Here is a 27,699-nt window from a genome sequence, read left to right as displayed (position 1 = left end):
GACAAACAGTCCTAAACACCTAATTATATTTAAAATTTAAATTTAGTAGCAAATGAAGTACCATAGACTACAAAAAACATTCGCCTAACGAGACATTAGCTGTCCTTGCTGGTACTGTGTACTGTATTTACACGTGAAGGTGCCATTAAGCACTTTTTGGCAATGTGATAAATAGCACACTGAATAACACACTATCTAATAATTAGTGTGCTGAAGGACACGTCCACTGAGCCAGCACAGTGTAAAATGCCAGTATGTCACATAGACATTTGTAAGGATTTTTGCGGTTGGCTTTTATCCCTGGTACTGGATATCTTGTTGCTAACTTCCCCTTAGTCATCTAAGCATTGACTGTCACTCTGGCCCCAGTATGGCAGCAATTCTCACACTGCATTTCTAAAGTAACCCTCTTGTTAGTGGAGGCCAGAGAGGGCAGGATGAGAACAGCACAAGGAGTACGCAGTTGGTACTGTGAAGCCTTGCCACCTTTTTTTTTCTTTTTCCTCCTGTTAGGCATTTCACTGCGCTTGCCTTCCTTAGTCGTTGTCAATTTTTCATTTTTCTTTGTGTTATCAGCATTGTTGAAAATGCCAGTTACAGCTCTCCGCCTGCGTCAAGGTTTGTTTTCCCTGCTCTCCGTCGAGTATACTTTAGAGCCTGCACAGTCTGACAGCTGAAAGAATATCGGCGTACACTGTGTGCCGTATCCTGTTTGAGTAACGCATTCATCAGCTGAATCTCCTGTCTCAGCCATCCTCTTTCTTTCATGGTGTGCTGGTTTCATTTCTGGATGCATTACTTTGGCATTTTTTTTCATGCTTTTTAGCTCTTCTTTAAAAAACTTTTACAATTCTTTGCATAAGATTCTTAGATTTACTTTACCCAGCAGCCAAATGGAACATTTTGGAGCTGAAAATCTGACATGTAAAGAAAGTAAGAAGTTGACCCCAGCAATTTACAGACGCAATATAGCAAAAGAAATGCTGATTAGTATTGTTGCCCATGTCCATTTGTATTAATAATTTTTTTAATGTTAACGTAATTGTTCAGATTTTTGCCAAGATTATATATGTAGGTATGCTGACTGAAGCACAGTGGGTCAGAGGTATTAAGGCATTCACGTCAGGTTGGAAAAGTTGAAATAATGACTTGATCACTCTGAGGGAGGACTATACTTGGCTTTCATGAAAGATTAGATGCATCCATTGGGAAATTCTGCATGAAAACCACTAAGGAAATTCATATATAATTGTGTTACTTAATATTTGCAGATTTGTGACATGTTCTTGGCATCATATCCCCCATATATCAACATGCCTGAAATCGCGGCATTAGTTACTCGATTTCCCCAGTGAAAGCTGTGATGTCATCCTGACCCCAGATCCCTCGTATATCATACAGTATATGAGCAGAGCATTAGTCACTCAGTTTTGCTGAGCCGTGCCATTATCCTGACCGTGTATCTGGTGTGTTTCACATACCATTTAAGCATAACGTTAATCACTCGATTGCACTAAGCATTTGTATCATCCTGATTCCATCCATTATCCAATCCGCTATATCCCAACTACAGGGTCACGGGGGTCTGCCAGAGCCAATCCCAGCCAACACAGGGTGCAAGGCAGGAAGCAAACCCTGGTTAGGGTGCCAGCCCACCGCAGTCATCCTGATTCCATCCATCCATCCATTTTCTAACCCGCTGAGTCCGAATACAGGGTCACGGGGGTCTGCTGGAGCCAATCCCAGCCAACACAGGGCACAAGGCAGGAACCAATCCTGAGCAGGGTGCCAACCCACCACAGGACACACGCAAACACACCAAGGCCAATTTAGAATCACCAATCCACCTAACCTGCATGTCTTTGGATTGTGGGAGGAAACCGGAGGAAACCCACGCAGACACGGGGAGAACATGCAAACTCCACGCAGGGAGGACCCGGGAAGCGAACCCAGGTCTCCTAACTGCGAGGCAGCAGCGCTACCACTGCGCCACCATGCCCATCCTGATTCCATAGCACCAAAATTTGTCATAGTATGTAAGCACAGAATTTGTTTCTCATTTTCGCCAAATTGTAACTATAGCACAGCACTAGTTACTCAGATTCACCAAGTTGTGGTATCGTCCTGACCCCCTACCCTCATATGTCACATAGCATACCATTGCAACATTGGATAGTTGATTTTAATAAGCTTTAACGGTATCCTGACCCTTTATCTCCATAAATAACATGTCATATAAGCAGCATTAGTCACTCAATTTTGCCAAATTGTCACATAATCGTTCTGTGGCATATTAGTTACTTTAGTTTGCCATGCTGTGATATTGTCATGACCCAGTACCCCTTATATGTCACATAGTATGTTATCACAACATTAATTACTCGGAGTGATCTGATAATGCACGCTACCGGTTTTGCTCCTTTACTCATTTGGGGTCAGTGATAACATCATCTGCTCTCACTTTCCCAAAGTCTGTAAACCAGTCCCCACTGGGATTCTTCTGAAGACCCGCTGGTGACCACACCCCTGACCAGTTATTTAACAGGGGAAAAGCTCCTCTGCCAAGTTTGCTGGGATGTGGTCTCTATTTGTGTCCTCTTTTCCATGCTCTGCACATGGAGAAGAAGATTGTAGATGAGGTGAAAATACATTTGGTAATGGGCCGGCCTGAATTTTAGTGGTTGTAAAACTAGCTGTTTCACAAATGTTTTTGTGAAATGAAACCCCAGGTTTTGTTGCAAATTCAGCTTCACATAAATCATTTTACTTATCTATAATTACTTGATTTTTCTTTTCACTTATATCTAATTATTTGATTTTGTAAAGTGTTGACATTATCCTGATGATATATCTGCCATAACTCACAAGTTGTACCAGCATGGCATTAGTTGCTCAGTTTTTTTTAATAGTTAGATCATTATGATCCTGTGATGTCATCCTGACTTCATATCCCTCATAAATCACATAGCATGTCACTGCAACATTATTTACCTGATTTTCCAAGTTGTGACATTATCTTGATCCTGTATTCCTATAATGTACACAGCAGATGAGCCAGACCTGTGGAGTTGGTATGCATAACCTTCCACTTCAAGTTTTCAATTTTTTTCACCAGCAACTCCAACTTTGACTTCTCAGTTTTTGGTACCAACAACTCCGACTTCTTGGTTTTTGGAACCTAGCAACTTCGACTTCTCAATTTTTAGTACCAGAGACCCCAATTTCTAGGTTCTTGGTACCAGTGACTCCAACTTCGACTTCTCAATTTTCAGTACCAGTGACTCTGACTTTGACTTCTTAGTTTTTAATAGCAGCAACTCCAATTTCGATTTCTCAATTTTTAGTACCAGCGACTCGGACTTCGACCTTAGTTTTTTGTACCAGCGACTCCAACTTGGACTTCTCAATTTTTAGTGCCAGCAATTCCGACTTCTCAGTTTTTGGTACTAGTGACTCCGACTTCTCAGTTTTTGGTACCAGTGACTCCAACTTCAACTTCTCAATTTTTAGTACCAGCAACTCCAACTTTGACTTCTCAAGTTTTGGTACCAGCAACTCCAAATTCGACTTCTCAATTTTTAGTACCAGCGACTCGGACTTCGACCTCAGTGTTTTGTACCAGCGACTCCGACTTCTCAGTTTATGGTACCAGTGACTCTGACTTCTCAGTTTTTAGTATCAGCGACTCCAACTTCGACTTCTCAGTTCTAAGTACCAGCAACTTTCAATTCTCAGTTTTTAGTACCAGCGACTCCAACTTGTCAGTTTTTGTAGCAGCGACTCCGATTTCAACTTCTCAATTTTTGTAACTATACTCTTATACTGTATTTACAGCATTGCCTGAAAGCACACAGCATACAACATACAAGATGTTTCATCACTGCCAACATGATTCATCATGCTACTTTTTTAGCACCATAACCTGTTATATTTCAGGTTTAAAGGCTGTAACAATGTCATTGTAGTGTTTTTATTATTTTTTTAAAGAAGTTACAAATATTTAACATAAGACAAAACTTACAAAATTAAAAAAGAGGCTATAATTTTTTCAAAAAGTAGAAGAAGAAATGGTTTAATCACATAGTATTAATGAAATTGGACATTTTAACACATTGTATTACAATTTACGTTTAGTCCGACTCCAAATCCATTAACCCAATAATTGCATCCAACACCAAATCCATAGCCCTGATATGAGCACAGCTCAGTTCCTAGATTTTCCGTAGTTAGAGCTCATCCAGACTTTGTGTCCCTCAAATGTCACATAGCATCAGTTACTCGACTTTCTTAAGCTGTGACTTTATGTTGAGACTTTTTTTAACCTGAGGTATCTGTTACTTTGGCACAATCCCATGCACCCCCCAAGGTTTTAGGCCCATTAAGCAGGAATGAAGATTGTCGAAAGGACGATTAGAGTCAAGCTTAGCCAAGTTCATAAATTTGGGTTCCTGTTTGAGATCCAATACAGCAACCAATATTGGGAATTGGTTTCCCTAAACGAGTGGCCAAGGCAGCGCACTTTTAAAATACAAAGCTCTCTAACTCAATTCCCACTTTCAAATGAATCTCAGCAAGACACTTCAACAATCTGTGTTCCAATTGTCACAAATACATATTAACAATTGTAACAAGCCCTGATATTTTTAAGATCTTGGTGCATATTACTATGCCACTTTTTTCCATATGATTTGCTACAAGGAGAGCTGATGTACTCGGCACTAGGCAAAGTAAATAGGATACCAGTGTCTAACACAAAAAGCATACAGCGAAAAACAATCAAGATCCTCGTGGCCTGTAATAAGAACACCTGTAGTGTGAGGCATTATTTCATAACAAAGCTGGATGAGCAAGCAGTGTTAGGAACGTTACAAGGTTATTCCGAAGAGCTGCGGAGTGAAGGCCACCTTTTAACCTGTGATGCATTAAATCTGCAGATCAAAACAAATGGAATAAAAGTCAAGCATCTCCTCCTGGTCCCTTATGGGCTATGTGAAGCGTGAGAGAGACGCTAGCCTGCTCATTTACTGCAGCGGTAGGGCACAGGACAGCGCTCTGTGCAGTGCTGTTTACCTTTTTGTTCACATGGCAGCGTGGGCAGTTTAAAAACTCATAATATTTCAAGAGCTTTTAAAACAGATGAACACTACAATCCTCTGTGCCTCGGCAGAACTACAGAAAAACTCTCCACATTAACTCACACTGGGCTTCCTTTGCTCAGTTCGCCTCATTTTCCGTTACACTTGAGCTGATTGGGCCCTCTTTCCCCTTTTCTAGTTTATGATGCATTGGTTGTTTTGTTTCACATTGAATTGGTTAATTCTCCAAAGAAATGCTTGCTAAGCTCAATGCTTTCTGTTGTTTTTTTTTGTGTGATTATTTTTGTAGACACTAAACTGGGTCCTGAGGCGTTCCGTTTTGATGGCGGTGCTGAAGCCACAGCAACAAGGCTGAGTGACAGATATTACATCCTGCGGCCAGAAGTGGTGGAGAGCTACATGTATATGTGGAGGCTGACCCATGACCCCAAATACCGGGAATGGGGCTGGGAAGCAATACAGGTATGCATAAATAAAGCCTGCTTGACCTTCTATTCTCTCTGAATGGACGGGAGATACGGGTTCCATTCTCACTTTACTCAGTTGTCATATGGGATGAATCTATTGTATTTATTGAAATCCACAGTTTTATGCACACCCTTTGAAGAAGGAAATGTTCTACTCTTCCCAGTACTCCCGGGTAATCAGAGATTATTAGTAGCAGGGCAGTGTGGGCATATATTTAAATCATTTCCACTTCACTCATTCTCCGACTGCACTGCACTCTTTCACTAACTTAGTCCACAAAACAGAAAATTTCTGTATCAAACATTTTCATGAGGTATTTCCAATTTCTGCATTCCCCATGGTAAGGTGGCAGACACAGTGGCATCCATGAGCTCTAACTAGTTAAGTGTATAGTCCAGCGGTGTCCAGCTCCAGTCCTTGAGGGCCACAGTGGCAGCAAGTTTTCATTCTAACCATTTTCTTAATTAGTGACTTATTTTTGCTGCTGATGAACTTCTTTTGCCTCAATTTTAATTAACTTGACTCAGACCTTAGTTGTTTCTTTTTCCGTAATTTTCATCTAAATGATAATGAGACGCAAAATGAGCTGCCACATGACCAGCTCACCTGTGCCCATCATCTGAAAATAAATAAAAATTAATGTCTCAATAAGGTTAATTTGCTCAAGTCACCAAAGCATGTTGATGTCTTGGAAAAAACAGAAAATCATCTAATGAAAAAAAGAATCATTTCAGAGGACTGAAAAGCAGAGATTTTAAAATGAAGGGAAAGAAGTTAATTAGCAGTGAAAACTGGTCACTGATTAGGAAACGGGTTAGAATGAAAACCTGCAGACACTGCGGCCCTCCAGGACTGGATTTGGACACCTCTGGTATAGTCACAAATCTTCTCAATTCCTGCATGCTCAATTAAGGTTCAGTGAAAATAAATTGGTCTTTGCCATTATTTGCCAGCATTCCTTGCTTTGCAGGAGAGGCATATACCGTACATATATAGTCTTTCCATTATTAGTTAATTATTGGCCTGCAGTGCACAGTATGAAGTCATTTTCCATTCCCTTTTAAGGATAATTCTGAAATAAAAGTCGTCATTTCCAGATCAGTATAACTCTATGTTTGGGGTGTACAGCCTTGGGCCTTTCCATTCTCATATTTCTAATTTAGCACCACTCTGCAATAAAGACAGACAAGCTCAGCAATCACTGTACATGCGAGGTCTGGAGAGGCAGCGGTGCTGAGTGGTCTAGTGAACATTGCATTATACACCCTTTTTAAACTCTCACAGCTTCACACTCCTGAGTTCAGACCACAACTCACTTAGTGTCTACGAGAAGTTTGCTTGCTCCTTCCATTACTGTGTGTATTTGTCTCTCCTAGATACACTGGTTAGTCTGCCATGTCCCATTTGAATGAGTGTCTGTGTGCTACAGCATACACTAGAATGGACTTCTTGTTCTTGCAGTTTTCATTTTTCACATAAATTAAGTCTTTTCTGTGTTTAAACAATGAAAAATTTACAGTGTGCTTTATATTGTTGTTTGTTATAGGCATTGGAGAAGTATTGCAGAGTTGACGCAGGTTTTTCTGGGATAAGAGATGTGTACTCAACAACACCAAACTATGATAACATGCAGCAAAGTTTCTTCTTAGCAGAAACACTGAAGTAAGTATGAAGTAAATCTCTTATTTGAATGCAGATCTTGCTTGGAATTGTGGTAGAGGAAGCAAAGTTGCAAGTGTAGTACTACTTGTCACACATCCATAAGGAAAGTATCTATGTAGTTCCCACATTCAGGAAATTTAAATTAAACTATACAGTAGGTTAGCTAGCACTCGTAGCCTTCTGTTTGTTATGATCTGCTGGGCTCTCAACGCTGTATCTAAACCTCCAAAAGGTACATTTCAAGTTTCCAGTGAGGCCAAGACACAGAATCAGCCTAGCCACAAAATCAAAAAATAGATTTTCAGCCTATACAGAGCTTTCATATTGATAAACTTGAGAAAACAGAGAGGGGAACCATGTTTACACTCCTTGCCCAAATCACAAAAGTATATTCTTTAAAATTCAAGGGGTTTATCTTGAAAAGGGAAAATCAATAAAGTAGCAGAAGCAAAACAATATGAAAAAGGTTTGCCAAAAAGATAAAATCTAAACCAGATATAAGAAGTTCCTAACCTAGAAATCATATCCCCCAAAAAGAGACAAATTCCATAAACCAGATGTCAAAAATAAAAAAAACACAAAATCTCCAAACCCAAGAGGGAGCTGATAACAGAAGCAGAATTAACTAACGCCACAGCGCTAGCCTCAAGTGGCACTACCCCCTTTGGCTCAGTATAAAGAAGACAAGGTACATAACAAAAATAAAAGAAATGTTTGAGTAAGAGATTGTTCCTTGCATATTCCATAGTACTTGTTGAAGTATGAAATATCATATTAGAGATACTGTACTTTCTAATATAACTTTGGCTAACCAAGTTGAGGGAACCCATTTCTGGACTTTGTGTGTGTATAATATATTTATAACATGAAAACGATTATACAAATATAAAACCAATCTTGGCAAGTATGCAATAGCTCATCTCATCTCTTCTACTTTTGTGAAACCACTTTTGTTGGTGAGGGTCGCAGTGGCTTCAAGCCAAGCAGATCAGCTCAGACTTGCCTGTCTCCAGCTACAGATTGCAGTGAGTCCTGGGTATGCTGCGTTTCTTCCACTCAGTGGGATAGAGCAGCGCTAGGGAGAATTAGCTCACCAAGGGAGCATTCTTACGACATGCCCAAACCACCACAACTGGCTCCTCTCAAGCCAAAGAAGCAGTGAACTTATCGATAAGCTCCTCCAAATCGCTGAGCTTCCCTCTCTATCACTGAGTGTCAGTCCAGCCTTCTGCACACAAACTTCATTATTGTTGTTTGTACTTGCGATCTCATTCTTTTTGTCATTACCCACAGGTCATGACCATATGTGCAGATAGTGATGTAGATTGACTGGTAAACCATTGGTTTTTCTTTTTAGACTCAGTTATTGCTTCATCACCATGGATTTGTACAGCATCCACAGTATAGCTGCTACCACTTCAATCCTCTTGATGATTTCACATTCCCTTTTCCCATCATTCGTAAACAATATCGCAAGATACCTGAATTCCTCCACCAAGGACAGCTGTCCTCTCTTCTGGAGAGACCAGTCCACTCTTTTCCAAGGGAGAACCATGACTGCTAACTTCAAGGTTCTGATCCTCATTCCGGCTGTTTCACACTTGGCTGCAAATCACTTGAGTGTGTGCTGAGGGTCACAGTCAGATAAGGCAAAGAGGACAACATCATCTACATGTAGCAACAATGCTACCTTTAGCCTTAAATTTAGATAGGAGCAGTAACAACACTCAGCCTTGATGGAGCCCTACTTCCCACAGTGAAATTAAGTGTGCAACAAAGAATCGCTTCTAAATTTGGAGAAGTGCCAAGGGTTCAAGTGTGAACACTGACTTCCGTCTTTTTGATTCTTAAATACACTCACCTAAAGGATTATTAGGAACACCTGTTCAATTTCTCATTAATGCAATTATCTAATCAACCAATCACATGGCAGTTGCTTCAATGCATTTAGGGGTGTGGTCCTGGTCAATCTCCTGAATTCCAATCTGAATGTCAGAATGGGAAAGAAAGGTGATTTAAGCAATTTTGAGCGTGGCATGGTTGTTGGTGCCAGACGGGCCGGTCTGAGTATTTCACAATCTGCTCAGTTACTGGGATTTTCACGCACAACCATTTCTAGGGTTTACAAAGAATGGTGTGAAAAGGGAAAAACATCCAGTATGCGGCAGTCCTGTGGGCGAAAATGCCTTGTTGATGCTAGAGGTCAGAGGAGAATGGGCCGACTGATTCAAGCTGATAGAAGAGCAACTTTGACTGAAATAACCACTCGTTACAACCAAGGTATGCAGCAAAGCATTTGTGAAGCCACAACACGCACAACCTTGAGGCGGATGGGCTACAACAGCAGAAGACCCCACCGGGTACCAATCATCTCCACTACAAATAGGAAAAAGAGGCTACAATTTGCACAAGCTCAACAAAATTGGACAGTTGAAGACTGGAAAAATGTTGCCTGGTCTGATGAGTCTCGATTTCTGTTGAGACATTCAAATGGTAGAGTCAGAATTTGGCATAAACAGAATGAGAACATGGATCCATCATGCCTTGTTACCACTGTGCAGGCTGGTGGTGGTGGTGTAATGGTGTGGGGGATGTTTTCTTGGCACTCTTTAGGCCCCTTAGTGCCAATTGGGCATCGTTTAAATGCCACGGGCTACCTGAGCATTGTTTCTGACCATGTCCATTCCTTCATGACCACCATGTACCCATCCTCTGATGGCTACTTCCAGCAAGATAATGCACCATGTCACAAAGCTCGAATCATTTCAAATTTGTGTTTTGAACATGACAATGAGCTCACTGTACTAAAATGGCCCGATCAGACCAGATCTCAACCCAATAGAGCATCTTTGGGATGTGGTGGAACGGGAGCTTCGTGCACTGGATGTGCATCTCACAAATCTCCATCAACTGCAAGATGCTATCCTATCAATATGGGCCAACATTTCTAAAGAATGCTTTCAGCACTTTGTTGAATCAATGCCACATAGAATTAAGGCAGTTCTGAAGGCGAAAGGGGGTCAAACACCGTATTAGTATGGTGTTACTAATAAGCCTTTAGGTGAGTGTATAGTGCAAGGCAACAGGGACAAACCGTTTGCAACTGGAACACTCTTCAGGTAGAAATAGAGAAGGAGTCAGTAATCATGTGTCTCCATTTACTATTCCCATTATTCAGATGTCATTAGAGCCAGAAGATGCTTCCCCGGTGTGCTGTCTAATGCCTGTGTCTAGCGGAATAAGCACACACCGATAAAATTTGGAGCTCCACTTCTCACTGCTGAGCCAAATCTCAAACTACCTTTGTGTGAGTTTCATCCTCCTCAGAAGCTGCTCTCAAAAACGAACACCAACTTCTGGTGAGGTGGCAGTTTATAGCTTTTGGGAGCTGAAAGAGCTGCCGATATGGCAGAAGTGACGTCAGGCATCTTCCAGGGTCTTCTCATCCATTCCATTAATGGCAACAGAAACCGAGTTACCAACTTCTTAGTCTTTCCCCAGTGCTTCCCCTCTCTCGTGCCCATACAACACTTCCTGCGCTCACATGTGTGACAGTACTGTATAAACTTCTTCTTCTTTCAGCTGCTCCTGTTAGGGGTTTCCACAGCGAATTATCTTCTTCCATATCATCCTGTCTTCTGCATCTTGTTCTGTTACACCCACCACCTGCATGTCCTCTCTCACCACATCCATAAATCTTCTCTTAGGCCTTCCTCTTTTCCTTTTGCCTGGCAGCTCTATCTTTAACATCCTTCTCCCAGTATACTCAGCATCTCTCCTCTGCACATGTCCAAACCAACGCAATCTTGCCTCTCTGACTTTGTCTCCCATCCGTCCCACCTGAGCTGACCCTCTAATGTCCTCATTTCTAATCCTGTCCATCCTCGTCACACCCAGTGCAAATCTTAACATCTTTAACTCTGCCACCTCCAGCTCTGTCTCCTGCTTTCTGGTCAGTGCCGCCGTCTCCAACCCATATAACACAACTGGTCTCACTACCATCCTGTAGACCTTCCCTTTCACTCTTGCTGATACCCGTCTGTCACCAATCACTCCTGACACTCTAATATTTGTTTTTTCAAACGGCTATAGTTAATTTTTTGTATATACTGCACAGTTTGTTTTATGATGTTATTTATCACCAGGTGAAAGCATTGTTTTCTTTATAGAGTGAAAGAAAATCTTCTGCTCCTGTTTAATGATTAGATGAGAGGATCACATCCCCTTTGCTAGTTTAAGAGAGACTGGGTTAGGGTTAGGATTACATTTAGGACCAGACCATGACACCTAGCTACTTTTGCTGATAACGTGAGGGTGCAAATGCATAGTTATGCCCACGGCACAAGTCAGGTGGCCATTTTAAATCACTCAAATATGTGTTGCAAGGATTTTGCTAACAGCTGACCAAGACTGGCTAATCCATCAGTTTGGCTAACATGTCTCTCAGGTCGGATTGTTCAATCTCTGCCTCTACCACAAGAGTCCTCAAACTTCCAAGCTGATTCTAATTGTTCTTGTTTTATACTGCAGCTTTTAAAGAATTCTTAATGTAAGTTGAAATGAGTCTTACTGGTATAATATCTGCACTGCTTAAGGACTCCTGGGGCCGAAGTTCTGATTATTATAATGTGGGCATACAGTATGACTGCTCACTGCTGTACTGGGGCAGTTCCTGTGTAAAATACTGTACTGTCTACTAAGTGGTCTGTCAGGCGTCACACACTGTTAAATGTAACACCAGTCACGCTTCTGCTACTGTGTCCTACACACTAGGTAAATTAGGCTTTAGTTTTCTTCCAAGTCTGCCTTTCATAATATCACAAGCATAGAGTCATATATTGTCATCATGACAGTTGAAGATGAAGTAACGCTGAAAAAAGCCAGACAGCACGATGGGGAAAAGGCATATTGATGTTCACTTTAGAACCGGGGCTGTTCTTCCAGCATGCTGGCACCTGCTTTCGCTGGACTGACAGGTGTTTGAAAGTCATATTCTATATTTACTCTTTTAATACCTCGGAGCAATAACAATGGATTTTTGGGGATTGTGATGAAAATCACAATTTGATCAATACATCAACCATGGTTTTATGTCAAAGCTTTACAAGAAGGCAGTAGGAGAAGCACAGCTTAGTGGCTAAGGCTTTGGCCTTCAAACACTGAGGATGTGGGTTCAAATCTGCCGCTGACATTGTGTGACCCTGAGCAAGTCACTTCACCCCACGGTGCTCACGTTGGAAAAAGAAAATAATTGTAACTAATTGCATCACATATTTTGCAAGTTGCTTTGGATAAAGGTGTTAGCGAAATAAGTAAATGCCAATACTTACGTTAGTTAGTGTGAAGGTTTTTTCAAAAGTTATTTTTTCTTTTTATAAACTTTGCCGTAGAGATGAACCTTCAGTGTCTAGTATGGTCCAGTTCTTTACAGATGTAGCTGTTTATATGTCAGCAGTAGCAGCAGCAGCTCGGCTCTTATCGCTGTAATTTGTTGCTCATCAACAGCCAACAGCTGGCTTGTCCCATGTGATTTAGTCTGCCGCGGCGTACCAGTCAGTCCAGGCTGTACAAGTGACATCCTAACTTGATTATAACTTAATAGTGAGGGTCTACACTAATAAAGCAATTACCCCCCCAATGTCTCACACAAAGAAATGTCATTTCACAGCCACACAAAAATCTCATCACAAAGATGGTGCCAACCAGTTAAGAGCACATAAAACGTTGCCTACAGTCAATATGTACAGTATAGTGTAAGCAACTGTTCACTTCTGCTTGAGCGTGTGTAACACTAAGGACGTGTGTGACTGTATGTGCAGCGTGTCTGTTTACTGAGGGTAAAGTTGTGTGCACATACAGTACAGTGCAGTACAGTATATGTCTTTACATGCTTTTTGAAATGTAAGCTTTTGTTAATGTAAAGGCTAAAATCAAGACGAATCATGTCAGGCCTTTTTGAAATTATATACAGTCTTACAAAACCAATTATATTTATGTGAGAAACAAACAGAGGAAATATTTAAAAATAATAACCTTTAATTGCTTGTGCTGCATAAGTATTCACACCAATTAAATGGACACTTGAATTTTCTAACTTTATTCTTGTTTCCAGAATACTTCAGGCTCTGACAAATTACTCCGGGATCGCTTGGGTTAAAGGTGAAATGGCCTGCAATGATTTGTCTTGATTTACTTCAACAACGGCTGATGTGTTGACTTTTGATGTACACGGTGTTAGTGCATTGCAAGGCTTATTGTTAATAAATCAATGAAAGGAAAATATCACTGCTATATCGCAGCCACATTTCATACTTCTCTACAAGATATATGTGTCTCTGAAAACTATCAATTGGTGGTACCAAACATTCAAGAATCATCTAGGCTTCCGAATACAAGTTTTGAACTTTTTATTACAAGCACCTGAATAAGAAAATCTGTTCCATTCTGCGACCCCAGAAGAGGTTTATAACCATAATGACAGCAGAGCCATACTTAGACAAATAGCAATGGCCATATAATAAAAAACGGGGAATGTTTTTGCTTCCATTCAAGCAAACTTTACTGAAACAGAAGAGTGGTAAGTTTTCATTATTGTTAATGAAACAGTAATTCTCATTAAAAAGAGGGAATTGATTTCTGAGCTCCATCACTGCCAGTCTAAATGCTTAGTATAAGCTGTAGTTAAGCTGAGTGGAATACATTTTTCTTCATTTTTGAAAGGATACTACGAATGGCCGCTTAACTTAGTCACTTGATTAGCAGAGCCAGATAAGAAATAAAGTAGTCAACATAGAAAACAAATCTACATCTTTTATTTACCTCGTTTTTAATAACATTTCTCAAATTAGGTCCACTATTAACAATATCTTTTGCTAAATGAGTTTGTAAATTGTTCTTGAAAAGTGCTTGAATGCACTTATTGATTGGGTGATCCCAGCTCTCTGAAGAGTTTCTTGGGTAAAACAACCAGTATGCCCGTGTCTCTTAGTCTCGCCAGTCTTGGGGCTCTTCATCAAAAGTGGTACATGGTGATCAACAGGAAAGCATTTAGATTTAGCAGTTAACTATCCTACATTCACTAACAATTAAGTTTAAGATACAGATGCTATAACTCCAAACTGATTTCTTCATGTCCACTGAACCGTCAAAGAGATGTGATGAAAAAATTTAAATGCTTGTTGGAATACAGTCCTACATTTTACAACGCAAGATGGTAACAGCTTTTTCAGTTGACTGGATATTGAAGACTTTTTGGTCTCTATAAATCCAATGATGGGCTATCAAAAAATAAAGTCAATTTGAAAAATACACAGTAACCGCAATGGATAGAAGCTGACACAGTATAATGCATTCACAATGGCTTATGGGTAGTTCGAGCACACACAGCTCAGAACTCTGCCATTAGTCTAGTTAAAGCCAAAGTCAAATGGATGCTCTGCTGCAGGACTGCACCGTTGTTGAACAACCTGCCATTGTCAGATTTCTTTGGCCAGATGGAGTGAAACCTGCTGAAATTGACCAAAGGCTGCTGGCCCAATATGCAAGTGAAAACAGCATGACTTAACGAAAAGTTAATGTGAACGGGTAGAAAGGTTTAAAGTGGGAAGAAGTATAACCGACGAAGCTCAATCTGGTCAACCATCAACATCGCGCACACAAGCCTACATCAAACGGGCGAACCGCTTTATCAGAGGAGACTCACCGAGTATGTTGTCTGCTGCTGCTGCACATTTGGATATCCGCTATGGAGCTGCACATGCCATGATGAGTTGGGGTACTATAAAGATTGTGCAAGATGGGTACCCAAACAGCTTACTAATCTGCACAAGCCAACATCGTTTGGTGAATTTCAGGTTGTGGTAGGGCTCTACTGTGACCCTACTTTCTCTTTTAGACTCTTTATTATGTAGACCATGAAAGTATGTCCCAAATGCCATCTTTAGTCATGTATGCTTATTCTTACCAGCCTGGCCAGTGTCAGGCCTGACTGCTATTGTAGTTCAACACTTCTACCTCCCTTTTAAATCTATAATCCCATGTAAATAGATTGAGAATACGTTACACATTTATTAATGTATTATAGATAATATGCCCAAAGTATAAGTAGAGTACAAATATGACTGTTGCCAAACTAATATTAATACAACCTGTATAATAATCAGTTCATCTTACTTAGACTACCAGGTGGCTCTCCGTATTAGTATGTTGATTGGCCTCTGGTTCATTGTGGCCCAGCATGGCCCTTGGATGAAGCCTATTGCATGAATGGGGCAGCTGGGAGATGTTTAAGTCCAGTTTTGTTGTCCTTGACACACATCTTAGACTAAAGAGTGTGTTCATGTCCTTTCATCTCGGCCATCTAATTTTCCACAGCCTGGCTCTACAGTTTGTTATTGCTGTGGAATTTCAGCCAGCACTCACTTGCATGCAGAATTTTTATCTAATAAAAGGTCTGGATTATAAATTATTAAAATAAAAGTATAAAGACAATTTTACAAATAAAGATAATCTAAAAGTATTTATTTTTATAAATGCTAGATATTACCAGTGTTTTCTGTCCACCACAAATGTCATAAAAATAGCAAATATCTCTGGTAGATAGCGGTACATGGTGAAATTAAACATACTCTATGCCTACGTGAAAGTAGTGCAGATTGGGCAGATGCAGATTGGGTAGCCACACTGTCTTCCTCAAATGTAATGAGAGGTGCGATATCTGCCCTTCATAACATTATAACGTGTTACTTAATGCCACATTATCCCGAACTCTGGCTACCAGAGAAGCAGCCAAAATTACTGATGTGCCTGTGACAATTTGAGATGACCAAGAAACTAGAAACCTTCTAAGCAAATGACTGTCACCATCTTCTTGGTAAACTAGGAAGTAAAATCAGCTTGAACACCCAAGCAAACCATTTTAGAAATTCCTTTATTGACCATGCCATTTAACTTTTTAACATAAAACAACAGAGGTAGCAAAATATTATGGGTATGAGGTCTGATATCATAAGTATTGTGAATATGTCTTTGTGAAACCTTTGTCAGTTATTAGAGGTTATTGTCATAGGATTATTTGTAAATATTAGGGGTTTGGGGTCTGATTTTCTAAGTATGGCGTGTGATACCCAAATTGCCATAGCTGGCATCAATACCTCCTTGATCGATAGACAGGACCGGGATAGTTAGGAACAATGAGGACACAAAGTAATCAGAGGCTGGTGCAAATCAAAGTGCATCGTGCTTTCTATTTCAAACAAGCAAAGCAGTGTCCAAATTAAGAAAGTACAGTCAAATTTCTTCTTAAATAAATAATCCAAAAAAGCCAATTACTATTTCTCAGTGGGAATTAAAATTAGTCTCCAATAAATAATAATAAAAAATAATCCCAAAATGAATGATAACAACAGGAATACCATCAGACAGGTGCTTCTCTCATTGTCCTCAAAGCCTTCATGCCTCTCTACTCTGCACTCACCTATCTGGTCTGCTGAGAGATCGGCCAGTGCCCTCAACCCTTCAAACTGGTTTCCATCCCCAGCCACTGCAGCCGGTCCCCGCTGGGACAACCAAGTGCAGCTCCATCGTCCCACCACTTTCACACATGCATCAGTAAGATGATCTTCCGAAGCCCTTCAGTCGCTCCTGCTCCCCAGATAGATAGATAGATAGATAGATACTTTATTAATGCTCAGCCAGAGCGACCCTACCCCATTATCACCGTACTTCTTGCTAATCATGGGGCAAATCCAGACCACCAATCCACCTGCCCATTGCACTGGCTTGCTCGCCCAGTTGTACTAGGCTCTCTTCAATCACAGCTCTCATCTTTTACAGAATCTTTTCTTTTTCGATTCTCTTTCCTTTTTGATCTCTCATCTCCTTTTATACTTTTGTGGGTGCAGGCGTGATGCCTAACTGAAGAAACTGGCTTAATTAATCGCACATTCACAAGTTTGTCATTAAATCTCTCCAGGGCTGCCCGGCTACACTACCGTATGCATCCATTCACACAGAGCCGAGCCGCACCATCTTTATTTAAAAGCTCACTCACAACCAGTGCTTTTCACCACATGGTGAATATGTCTAGGTGAAACTTTTGTCAGTTATTATAAGTTATTATGAAAAGATTGTTTGTAAATATGTCTGACTTTCATGAAATGTTGTAATTTTGTACTTTTGTTATCATCTACGAAGGCAAACCATATATGAAAAACACAATGGACGTGTTGGTCTGCACGGGGCCTAAAATGGCCAGCCTTCTGCTTAGTCTGCTCGTCTGCCATTCTGACTTGTATAGATGTTTTTCCCAGGGTGTAATCACATTTGTTCAATCAGTCTTTTGTTTCTTCAGTCATACATTTTGAATGACGCTGATAAAATCTGCAGCATGAATTAATACTCTCCGGTTAGATGTGGGCAGTGATAGGCTCCCAAATATAGAAGTGAAGCTACTCGATTCAATTTGTTCTTTTTGTTTTAATATTTTATTACTGTTATTCATTTCTGGACAAACTTACATAATAGCTACAGTTATAAAACATAAAGTTTATTTTTGAGTGGTTCTTTGGGGACACTTCAGTGAAACTTGCCTTGCAATTAAAGGAGCTGAGGTAAATATCAATTAAGAAAAATTAGATTAAAATACAAAAAGTAAAACTGGCTAGCCTGATAGACATGTAAAGAGAACGCCATCTTTCATAACGTACGTATAATTTAAGGCCTAAGTGTGTGTCAATTATGAGATTGCAACTTTTACTGTTTTTTTTTTCTTGTACTTCAATGAATGTCACTCTTGTAATGAAAAACATGAATTGTGGGCACCTTAAATTAGTCTCATCACAGTCCTTGTTAAACCAGATTGCTCTCAAAGGAGATCTGGATGTATTGTGTCATTCCAGTGCTTCATCATAAGGACTCACAATGAACTACGGTATAGTAAAATGATTTTATTGCTTTGCTGCAGTCATAAAATGTCATCAAAACAGGCTGGCTTCTAATTAAACGCCCACTCTTCCTTTGTGTCGAGGCTGATGAACTTTGCATTGCTCGTAACGAGCTGGCGTTCTGTAACATTTGTATAAGGGTTACCAATAAATGAATCAAAGGGAGGGATTAGAGCGAGTCCGGGCGGGACAAGGTTGTGAACTTCTGTTGTTTAATACGACTCTCTGGAGAGGATTTATAAGACTCAATGCAGAAAGTTGCAGTGACAAAACAATAATAGACGGAGCAATGGATTCCCAAAGTTGTGTTTCATATTGGAAATATCCCATTGGAAGTTAACCCAGGAGTGATTATCTGTTTCAACTGGCTCAGGAGCACTTCGAGCAGCTGAACCCTGGGGAGGACTGAAGAAAAGCAGAAAGAAAATAAGATGAAAGGGCCGCCATATTCTTCAGGTTTTTACAGAGTGTGCCAGTGTCTGATTAGAATTAGACTGATTTTATTAATTGATTTTGGTTTTGTAACACTTACTGTATATTTACAATTTTTCCTTGTATCTCATATTACTCGTAAATGTGCCTTTCCACTCAGTGGCCGCTTTATTAGGTACGCCAGCTTGTTAACATTAATAACTGGCTCCTCCAAAAGGTCAACGAGAAGGCAGCAACTCAATGCATTTAACGTGCAGGCATAGGTGGTTGTGCAGCCAGACATTAGAATGGGCAAGAAGTACAATAAGTGACTTTGATGTGACTGCTGGTGCCAGACATGGTGGATCCTATTAAGCTTCTCACAAATTGCATTCTCTAGAGTTTGCAGAGGATGGAGGGATAAGCAAAACACAAACAGTGTGCAAAACACCCAAAACACCTTGTTAATGAGGTGTTCAGGATGGAGAAGAATGGCTGGCTTTGTGTAAGCTTTACAGAAAGGCAATGAACACAAGCACTCAGTAGCAGTTCTTTACTATAGTGGTGTGCAGATCACCATCTGTGAACAAAAAACATGTTGGACCTTGACTGTGACATGACTGTTGGTGTCAGACATGGTGATTCCTCTTAAACTTCTCACAAATTGCATTCTCTAGAGTTTGCAGAGAATGGTAGAATAAGCAATGCACATCCAGTGAGCACTACTCCAGAAACCAAAAACACCTTGTTAAAAAGACAGGATGGAGAAGAATGGCCGGCTTTGTGTAAGCAGTGCAGAAAGGCAACAACCACTCAGTAGCAGTTCTTTACAATAGTGGTGTGCAGATCACCATCTGTGAATACACAGAATGTTGGACCGCAATGCAGATGATGACTCTGGGTTCAAGTTCTGTCAGATAAAAAATAGAATGATGAGAGTAAAATGGGCATTAAAACTGGACAAGTGACTGAACAAATGCTTCCTGGTCTTATTTCTACTGCAACATGCAGGATGATGGAGTCAAAATTTGACATCCTGCCTTGTGTTGGTGGTACAGGTTTCTTAATATCAGCAAAGGATTATTTGAATGCCACTATGTGTCTATACATTGTACCTTTTTGCCCACAGTGTGCCCATTTTCAAATGGATACTTTCAAAAGCACATAAGTTGGTTACACAGACACAATGCTGACTTGAGTTCACTCCATTGGCCTGCACTGTCCCCAGATCTCAATCTACCTTTCAGATGAAGTGAATTGGGAAGTCCACAACATGAAAGAATCTACAGAAACTGCTTTATGCTGTTAAGTCATTAAGGACCAAATTTCTAAAACAACGTTGCTAGCACTAGTCTGAGTCAAGGTCTTGAAGAATTCAAGCTATTCTGAAGGCCAACGGGGGGCCGACCTGGTACCTGAATAGTGAACCTAATAAAGGAGCCACTCAAAGTGAGCAAAGACTATAAGCTGCCCGTTCTGCTTATCTTTCCATTGCTAAAACAATACCTCTTGACGGGTTGGAAAGCTAAAACTTGACATGGACTCACAATTTCAGGCGTTCGGTTTTTATAATGGGAAATTTCCAATGCAGTTTGTAATTCTACCCAAAATTAAGGAAAGTAAGCGTTAGTGGACTTTGTTATTCTGTGGTAACTTGAACTATGTAAACCTTTTAAAAAAAAGATTGAACCTTAGCTTTTCATGTATTAATAGTTGTCCTAAAAAATAAGTTTTAGAACTAAAGGGCCCATTTGTTTTTTCCTATTTGTATTTTAAAGTAAAGTATATATCCATTTTAACGTATGATCACCATGTGCATTATCTATCTACATATATATAAAATGCTAATGTCTGTCCCTCACATGATTACCTGCAAACTAAAGGAGTTAGAACCTTGATTTTTGACTTAATCAAGAGCTAATGACCTATTATGTTGTCGAAATTTAAAAAAAAAAATGAGGTACCTGCATCCTGGCTCCGTACTCCTGACTTCACTCTTCACCCTCCCCTCGGCCCGCAGCCTCTGTCTCAGATTAGCGCGAATATAACGTTCCTGCAAGAGAACTGTGATTCTCTTAGTGCAATGAGAAATGTTGCAAAACCAAATTCTACAAAAAAGCCCGATCTAAATCGGTTAAGTAGTTCTCTCGTTCAGTAGCTAAGCGGATGTAAGATAGGCCCTGAGGCTGGCACGTGAGTGAGGAGGGCCCCCCCGCCCCTCCGGTCACTGCGTGTCTCTTAGATTTGGCAAATAAATCAGTACCGCAAGTGAACTATGATTCTTAGCGCGATGAGAGAAGTCGTAAAATCAACCGGAATGTTCAAGCAAATTGTAGAAAAAACTGATCTAAATCTGTTAAATAGTTCTCTTGTGAAAAGCATACAGACAGACAGACGTTGGATTTAATATATATAGAGATTTATAATTCTTACATTTGTTGTTTTTACTTTAGGGCTATAGGTCAGATTGTTTCACTAGTATAATTAAAAATGCTGTAAATAGTAATCGAGTGCTCCCTTTGTGAAGTTTGCATGTTCTCCCTTTGCCCACATGGATTTCCTTAGGGGGTTCCATTTTCCTCCCACATTCCAAAACCATGCAGGTTAGGTGGATTTGGTGTGTGTGTGTGATGACCTGCTGCCCTGTCTAGCCATTGTTCTAGCCTTGTGCACAGTGTTTCCTGGGATAGGCTCCAGCTTCCCTAGTGAGCCTTCTCTGGATAGGTGAGTTTAGGCAAATAATAACATGCAACCATGACATCTGAACCATCTACAGTCTTGTGGATTGTGACATTTTTATATTTTCACCCATATACCATTATTCAAAGCTTGGAGACCTCTTCAGATCACTGATATTCCAGCTTTGATATCTTTAGTGTCCAGTTTTTTCCAAAATTTCCCATCCTGGGTTGTTTTTTCATCTCTATATATAATCTTCATTTAGATCTTGATCTTTGTTTGTCCGCGAATGAATTAGAAGAAGCAGCACTAGATGGCAGTAGAGAGACAGCTAAAACATAGGCATTGCATTAAGAATCTACTGAAGACTGTAGTACTCCAGTCACACCTCAAAACACAGACATTCAAACTAAACAAATTGTTGTGCTATAAATTAACTAAAGAGATCTTCATTTAGATCTTGATCTTTGTTTGTCCGCGAATTCCATGCATGCGTAGACCACCTTCTACACTGTGTGCACAATTATTAGGCAAGTGAGTATTTTGACCATATCATCATTTTTAATGCGTATATTCCAACTCCAAGCTGTATTAACTTGAATGCTTATTGGATTTAAGCACGTCAGGTGATGTGTATTTGTGTAATGAGGGAGGGTGTGGCCTAAGGAGATCAACACCCTATATCAAGGTGTGCAGAATTATTAGGCAGCTAGTTTTCCTCGGGCAAAATGGGCCAAAAAAGTGATTTAACTGACTCTGAAAAGTCAAAAATTGTAAAAAGTCTTTCAGAGGGATGCAGCACTTTTGGAATTGCTAAGATATTGGTGTGTGATCACAGAACCATCAAACATTTTGTTGCAAATAGTCAACAGGGTCGCAAGAAACGTGTTGAGAACAAAAGACGCAAATTAGCTGCCAAAGATTTGAGAAGAATCAAACGTGAAGCTACCAGGAACCCATTATCCTCCAGTACTTTCATATTCCAGAGCTGCAACCTACCTGGAGTGCCCAGAAGTACAAGGTGTTCAGTGCTCAAAGACATGGCCAAGGTAAGGAGGGCTGAAACCCAACCACCACTGAACAAGAAACATAAGTTGAAACGTCAAAACTGGGCCAAGAAATATCTGAAGACAGATTTTTTTCAAAGGTTTTATGGACCGATGAGATGAGAGTGACTCTTGATGGACCAGATGGATGGACCTGTGGATCAGTAATGGGCACAGAGCTCCACTCCAACGTGGAGGTGGGGTACTGGTATGAGCTGGTATTTTTAAAGATGAGCTAGTTGGACCTTTTTGCATTGAAGATGAACTCAAATTCAACTCCCAAACCTACTGCCAGTTTTTCAAGACACTTTCTTCAAACAGTGATACAGGAAAAAGACCATGATTTTTATGCAGGCCAATGCTCCATCACTTGCATCGAAGTTCTCCACTGCGTGGCCAGCCAGTAAAGGCCTTAAAGATGAAGGAATAATGACATGGCCCCTTCCTCATCTGACCTAAACCCTATCGAGAACTTGTGGGCACTTCTTAAACGCTAGATTTACGGGGAGAAAAACAATACACCTCTCTGAAGAGTGTCTGGGAGGCTGTAGTCACTGCTCCACAAAAGCTGATCGTCAACAGATCAAGAAACTGACAGACTCCATGAATGGAAAGGCTTATGACTGTTATTGGAAAGAAGGGTGGCTGTATTGGTCATTGATTGATTGATTGATTTTTTGAAATGTCAGAGATGTTTATTTGTAAATTTTGAGGTGTTTGTTTATTATTCTCACTATAACAGATGAAAATAAACAAGTGAGATGGGAAAATTTTCATTTTTCCTTTAGTTGCATAATAAATCTGCACACTAATAGTTGCCTAATAATTGTGCGCACATATGTATTCCCCTGATGATGTTCACACTCACATTTCCGTTGTGAAACATTCAGGTTTCAGGTTTATTAACATTTTGGATTGACTGATAGCACTGTGTTTGTTCCATATTAAAATTAATCCTCAAAAATACAACTTGCCTAATAATTGTGCACACAGTGTAGTTAAGTACGTTGTTGTTACTCACGGATGTCAACAATGTGCCGGAATAACGAAAGGGGTGGTGGACTGTGTTATGCTGGTTAGCTCCTGAGGCCTGGTTAGAGAATGAGATTGCCGAAGATAAAAAGGTACGTGCCTACGTAACATATGAATGAAAGAAAGACAGTGGGTAAAATGAATGACAACGTAACGGCACGTTCCGGAAATTATTATTGTTACGTTGTAGCCGGCGAGTGCTGCGCGTCTCACAGTTGAACCGTGGCTTGCTCACATGTCACTGAAGTGATCCCTATTTATGCTTTAAAGAGCCTGGATACCTATGTGTCCCCCTTTTACAACCATTACTCCGTGTCTATTGCCTTACTCTTTGGATTGCCACAAAGCAACCTGCGAGATTGGAGAAAGGTTGAGAATACATCGTGAGAGGAAACGATAGCGTCGTGAAAACGAGACAGACTGTGAACAGACAGAAGCAGAAATGCTCCTACACCACCACATAATTACTATTTGGACAGTGATTCCGAGTAGGCCGTTCCTATAAGGGAAACAAAATTTTGTAATTTTGTTTCCCTTATAAAAAAATCATAATGTTGGCGACGAAGGGCCCAGTTCACGACTGGCAGCTGTATTTAAACAGGGAGCCCCTTCACAGACAACTTTAACACGCGCAACGTAGTTGGGCGCACATGGCTAGTTGTGAATAAAAAGCTGTCCATCTTTCAGCTCATTTTCAAAGCTGCTTATTTAATTTTTGTCCATTAGATATGCAGTACCCTTCCAAATTTCATTTTGTTGTCTCCGGTTTAATAGTAAGGGTTCTTCAAATATAGTATTAAAGAGTTAAGTGAAAGCCTTTCAGCCTAGGAGCAGGCGTTTTGCAATGTCGGTCAGTCAGTCATTTTCTAACCCACTTAGTCCCGAGTGCTAAGCGGAGTGCTGGCTCTGAGGCTGGGGATTTGCATTTGATTTCGAATCCCGTGAACAGCAGAAGTGAGCAAGGCCCTTAACCTGTAATTGCTCCATCCTGGGCATGATGTTAATTTGCATCCAGCCCTGTTTATAGGGAAAACCCGGGAGCTGGTGGCAGGATTGGCACTCTAGCCACTCTTCAGGGTTTGTGCTGAGGTGTCACCCGTTGCACGACTGCATTCAGATCTCAATCCAGGTGGTTCGTCGTGTGATGGGTGCCGCAACGTGCTGTAATCAGTGCATGCTCCCAACCTCTTACCTCTTTCTCTGTTAGTCCTGAACGGGGGCGTGATGGGATTGATTGAAGCCTATCCCAGCTAGCATAAGGTGCAAGACAAGAACAAACTCTAGACAGGGCGCCAATCCATCGCAGGACAAACACACACATGCACCCACACACCTGGGCCAATTTAGAATTGCCAATTCACCTAACTACTGACTGTGAGAAGAAACCCACACAGACACTGGAAGAACATGCAAACTCCACACAGATAGACCCGGAATGCAAACCCTGGCCTCCTTACTGTGAGGCAGCAGCGCTAGCACTGTGCCACCATGCTGCCCATTTTGGAGTGTATGTTTTTTTTATTTTTCTATACAACGTACCCAGTGCCAATGCTAGGTTAATTTTCATCCTAGGTCAAGCTTGTTAGTGCGCCAGCTGAATGTTTGGTAGCTAATTCATGTGGCTGGGCCCCCATCCCCTTATGATCTGCTCCCTAGACGAATTCCTAATTCGCCTTAATGGTGGCACTGGCCCTGAACATACCACTGCTGATGACAAACTGACATTATACACCGTATTACATGTGCCTTTTACAAAAGCAAGCGTTACCACACATTCAGCTTGTAGTTTGATATGTACGTCAATCCCGCTGTCTTCACTGCATCGACTTGTCTCCGCTGACCCCCTCCACACTTGTAAAACTGGGGGTCCGAGTGCAGACATGTGTGTTGTCACATTGCTTCAAGTGTTTAGTATGTAATGTGCATGTGTTATTCTGCTTGTAACTGCAAGGCAAGTTCCTCATTACTACCTGGCAATGAATATTTCATTCATTCCTATTTTATACAGGATCCCAGTAAATACACTATGCCTGCACCTTTGGACGCCATCATTGCAGATGATGACAAGTTTCCAGATTCTGTAAACATTCACAAAGCCCATTGCTGCCTGTTTTATTGATTGGTGTACTGATGGTAAATCTTTCTTTTTTTCTTTTTCAACACAGGTATCTGTATCTTCTGTTCTCAGACGACGACCTTCTCCCTCTTGAAGACTGGATATTTAACACGGAAGCACACCCTTTGCCGGTAGTCCGCCATAGTTGCATGCAGGGAGAAAACAAAACACACCAGCGGCAGAAGCATTAGCACATGCTACTCCCAGGGGCCCTTGATCAGTCTTTTGGGTCGAAACGCATTTCCTTTCCAGTAAAGGACCTTGTCATAATGCTGAGATTGTATTTGTGGGCCTCCTGTCCGATATGGCGGACGGCGGCATTTCAGTGGACAATCAGAAAATTACCAAGCACTTTTCATTTATCTCCTCTATGAGGAGAACCAGTGACCCAGAGATGGGTTTCTGAAATATGGGCCATATTGTGAAATAAAACCACTGAGCTGCATTTCTCATCCATTTTGAAGGTCTTTTTTCTGTTAGTTTACTGTTTGACCAAAGGTTGATTTTTTTTTCCACATGTAAACTCCTTAAAAATGAGTGAATGAGTGAATATAGCCTCTGTGTGTGTGTGTGTGTGTGTATTATACAGTATCATAGACACACACATATATTTATATATATACTGTATGTGTATTTACATATACTGTATTTGTGGGTTTATGGATGCACTGTATGAGTATATATAAAATACACATCTGTAAATTAAAAAGCAAACATGCCCACCATTAATATGTGCGTTCAGTGACCCAGTCGTGATGGGATAGCACTTGACCACACTGAAAACCAGATGTGAGGGCACTTGGGATTGGATGGAGGGTCACATTTGAAGGTGGTCAGAAATGGATGGCAACCATGTAGTTATTAACATACACACAGACACACAGAGACGATTTTCATTTTTAACTTGCAAATGTCCATTTGTATGCAGTCTATATCTCTACTAAATGGGCATACAGTATATGTGGTTAAAAATGAATTTTTGATCCAAAAAATCTGAACTATATGAACTGGAGTAAAGATGATGACAACCCATTGTAGAAGCCCACTTCACTGCACTAGCTCGTTGTGCTGTGGCTGAAGTTGCCTGATCGTTTGTTCGTGTTCACCCTACTCGATTGTGCAACGCATAAGAATAGTTTCGATGAGAAGTGATGGTTTAGCCCAGCTCATCAACCCCATTTACACCCGTCTTTTGTAAATTAAGATTTGAAGGATCCCCTGGTCCCACCGTATACCACTTTGCTAACTTACTGGACATACGTCATCTTTGGATTTCTGTGCAGGTTGACTTGAGTTGTTTGTTATTTGCTGCAGTGTTCAGCAGTTTTCTGTTTGCGTGCTTTTTCATTTGTCACCACCTACAGTACACTTTACTCCCTAAATGGGGACGTTTTATCATAAACTAATCCATTCCTCTCAGATAGCACTTCTATCGAGTCCATCAATTGCACTTTTATTTATCGTAGTGCCCTTTAACTCCATTGTTAGTTGGTTTTGAGAACACTTGTATGAAGGAGCGTTCTGACGCCTTTTACAAAATGTTAGGCCTTCTCATTGGTAACCTCTCAACTGCTAAGGTGCAGTTTGCTTAAAAACGTCATCTTTTCAGTTGGCGCGTGTACTAAGGGAACATTCTCAGAACTCAATCTGTCTGTCTTACTTGGTTAGAATTGACGTTTTATACCTCAGATTGCATTCCCGTCTCCGTGGGGTTTCATTTATTGTATGGGATGATTTCAGCTTCTCTGGTTTTGAACATTTTACCGAACTGCCAGAAACTAAATGACTGGGACTGAGTTGTTGCAGCGACAGTTTGCACCACCCACCTGTGTTTATTAAATCTCGTTGCTGTTTTGTTTTATTACCCTGGTAGTCCTGACTCTCCCATTTTCTTTACATTTTTAATTGTTCATCAAAACATTTGCTTCTGTATAATTCCTAATTATTGTACTTTTTTTCATGCACTGCATATTATTCTTTTTAAGCCTGTCAGCCACACCTTTTATGTAAAGAATTAAACATAACATTGTCTGGTTTAGCACAAGGGGATGAGTGCCGCATTAGTCATTGAGGCCATTATGACAAACTCGGTTCTCTTTATTTCATCGGAGTAGTTACAATATCCTGTTGCTGGAGTTGTGGCTCATGCTGTGATGAAACACAAGAATACTCTGCAAGTTTTGAATAATTAGGTAATGAGAACGCTTTGATGTTTTAGGCTTTTGTCAGAATGATATGGAAGAGCT

At 40.6% G+C, this 27,699-nt stretch overlaps 1 protein-coding gene across 1 annotated transcript in view; it reads left to right on the top strand.

Moving 5' to 3' along the window:
- The window catches only part of LOC120518147 (mannosyl-oligosaccharide 1,2-alpha-mannosidase IA), a 534,215-nt gene extending 508,191 nt beyond the window's left edge, over positions 1-26,024 (top strand). Inside the window, exons 10-12 of the mRNA XM_039740772.1 lie at positions 5,386-5,558; positions 7,111-7,226; positions 25,503-26,024. Coding sequence (XP_039596706.1) covers positions 5,386-5,558; positions 7,111-7,226; positions 25,503-25,644 — 431 coding nt within the window. The 3' untranslated portion in view covers positions 25,645-26,024. The remainder of the gene's footprint in view (positions 1-5,385; positions 5,559-7,110; positions 7,227-25,502) is intronic.
- The last annotated feature ends 1,675 nt before the right edge of the window (positions 26,025-27,699 follow it).

Source organism: Polypterus senegalus, chromosome 17 (assembly GCF_016835505.1).
Source record: "Polypterus senegalus isolate Bchr_013 chromosome 17, ASM1683550v1, whole genome shotgun sequence".
Classification (NCBI taxonomy): Eukaryota; Metazoa; Chordata; class Cladistia; order Polypteriformes; family Polypteridae; genus Polypterus; species Polypterus senegalus.
The sequence above is the reverse complement of the archived record's forward strand: the minus strand, read 5'-3'. Positions and strand labels throughout refer to the sequence as shown.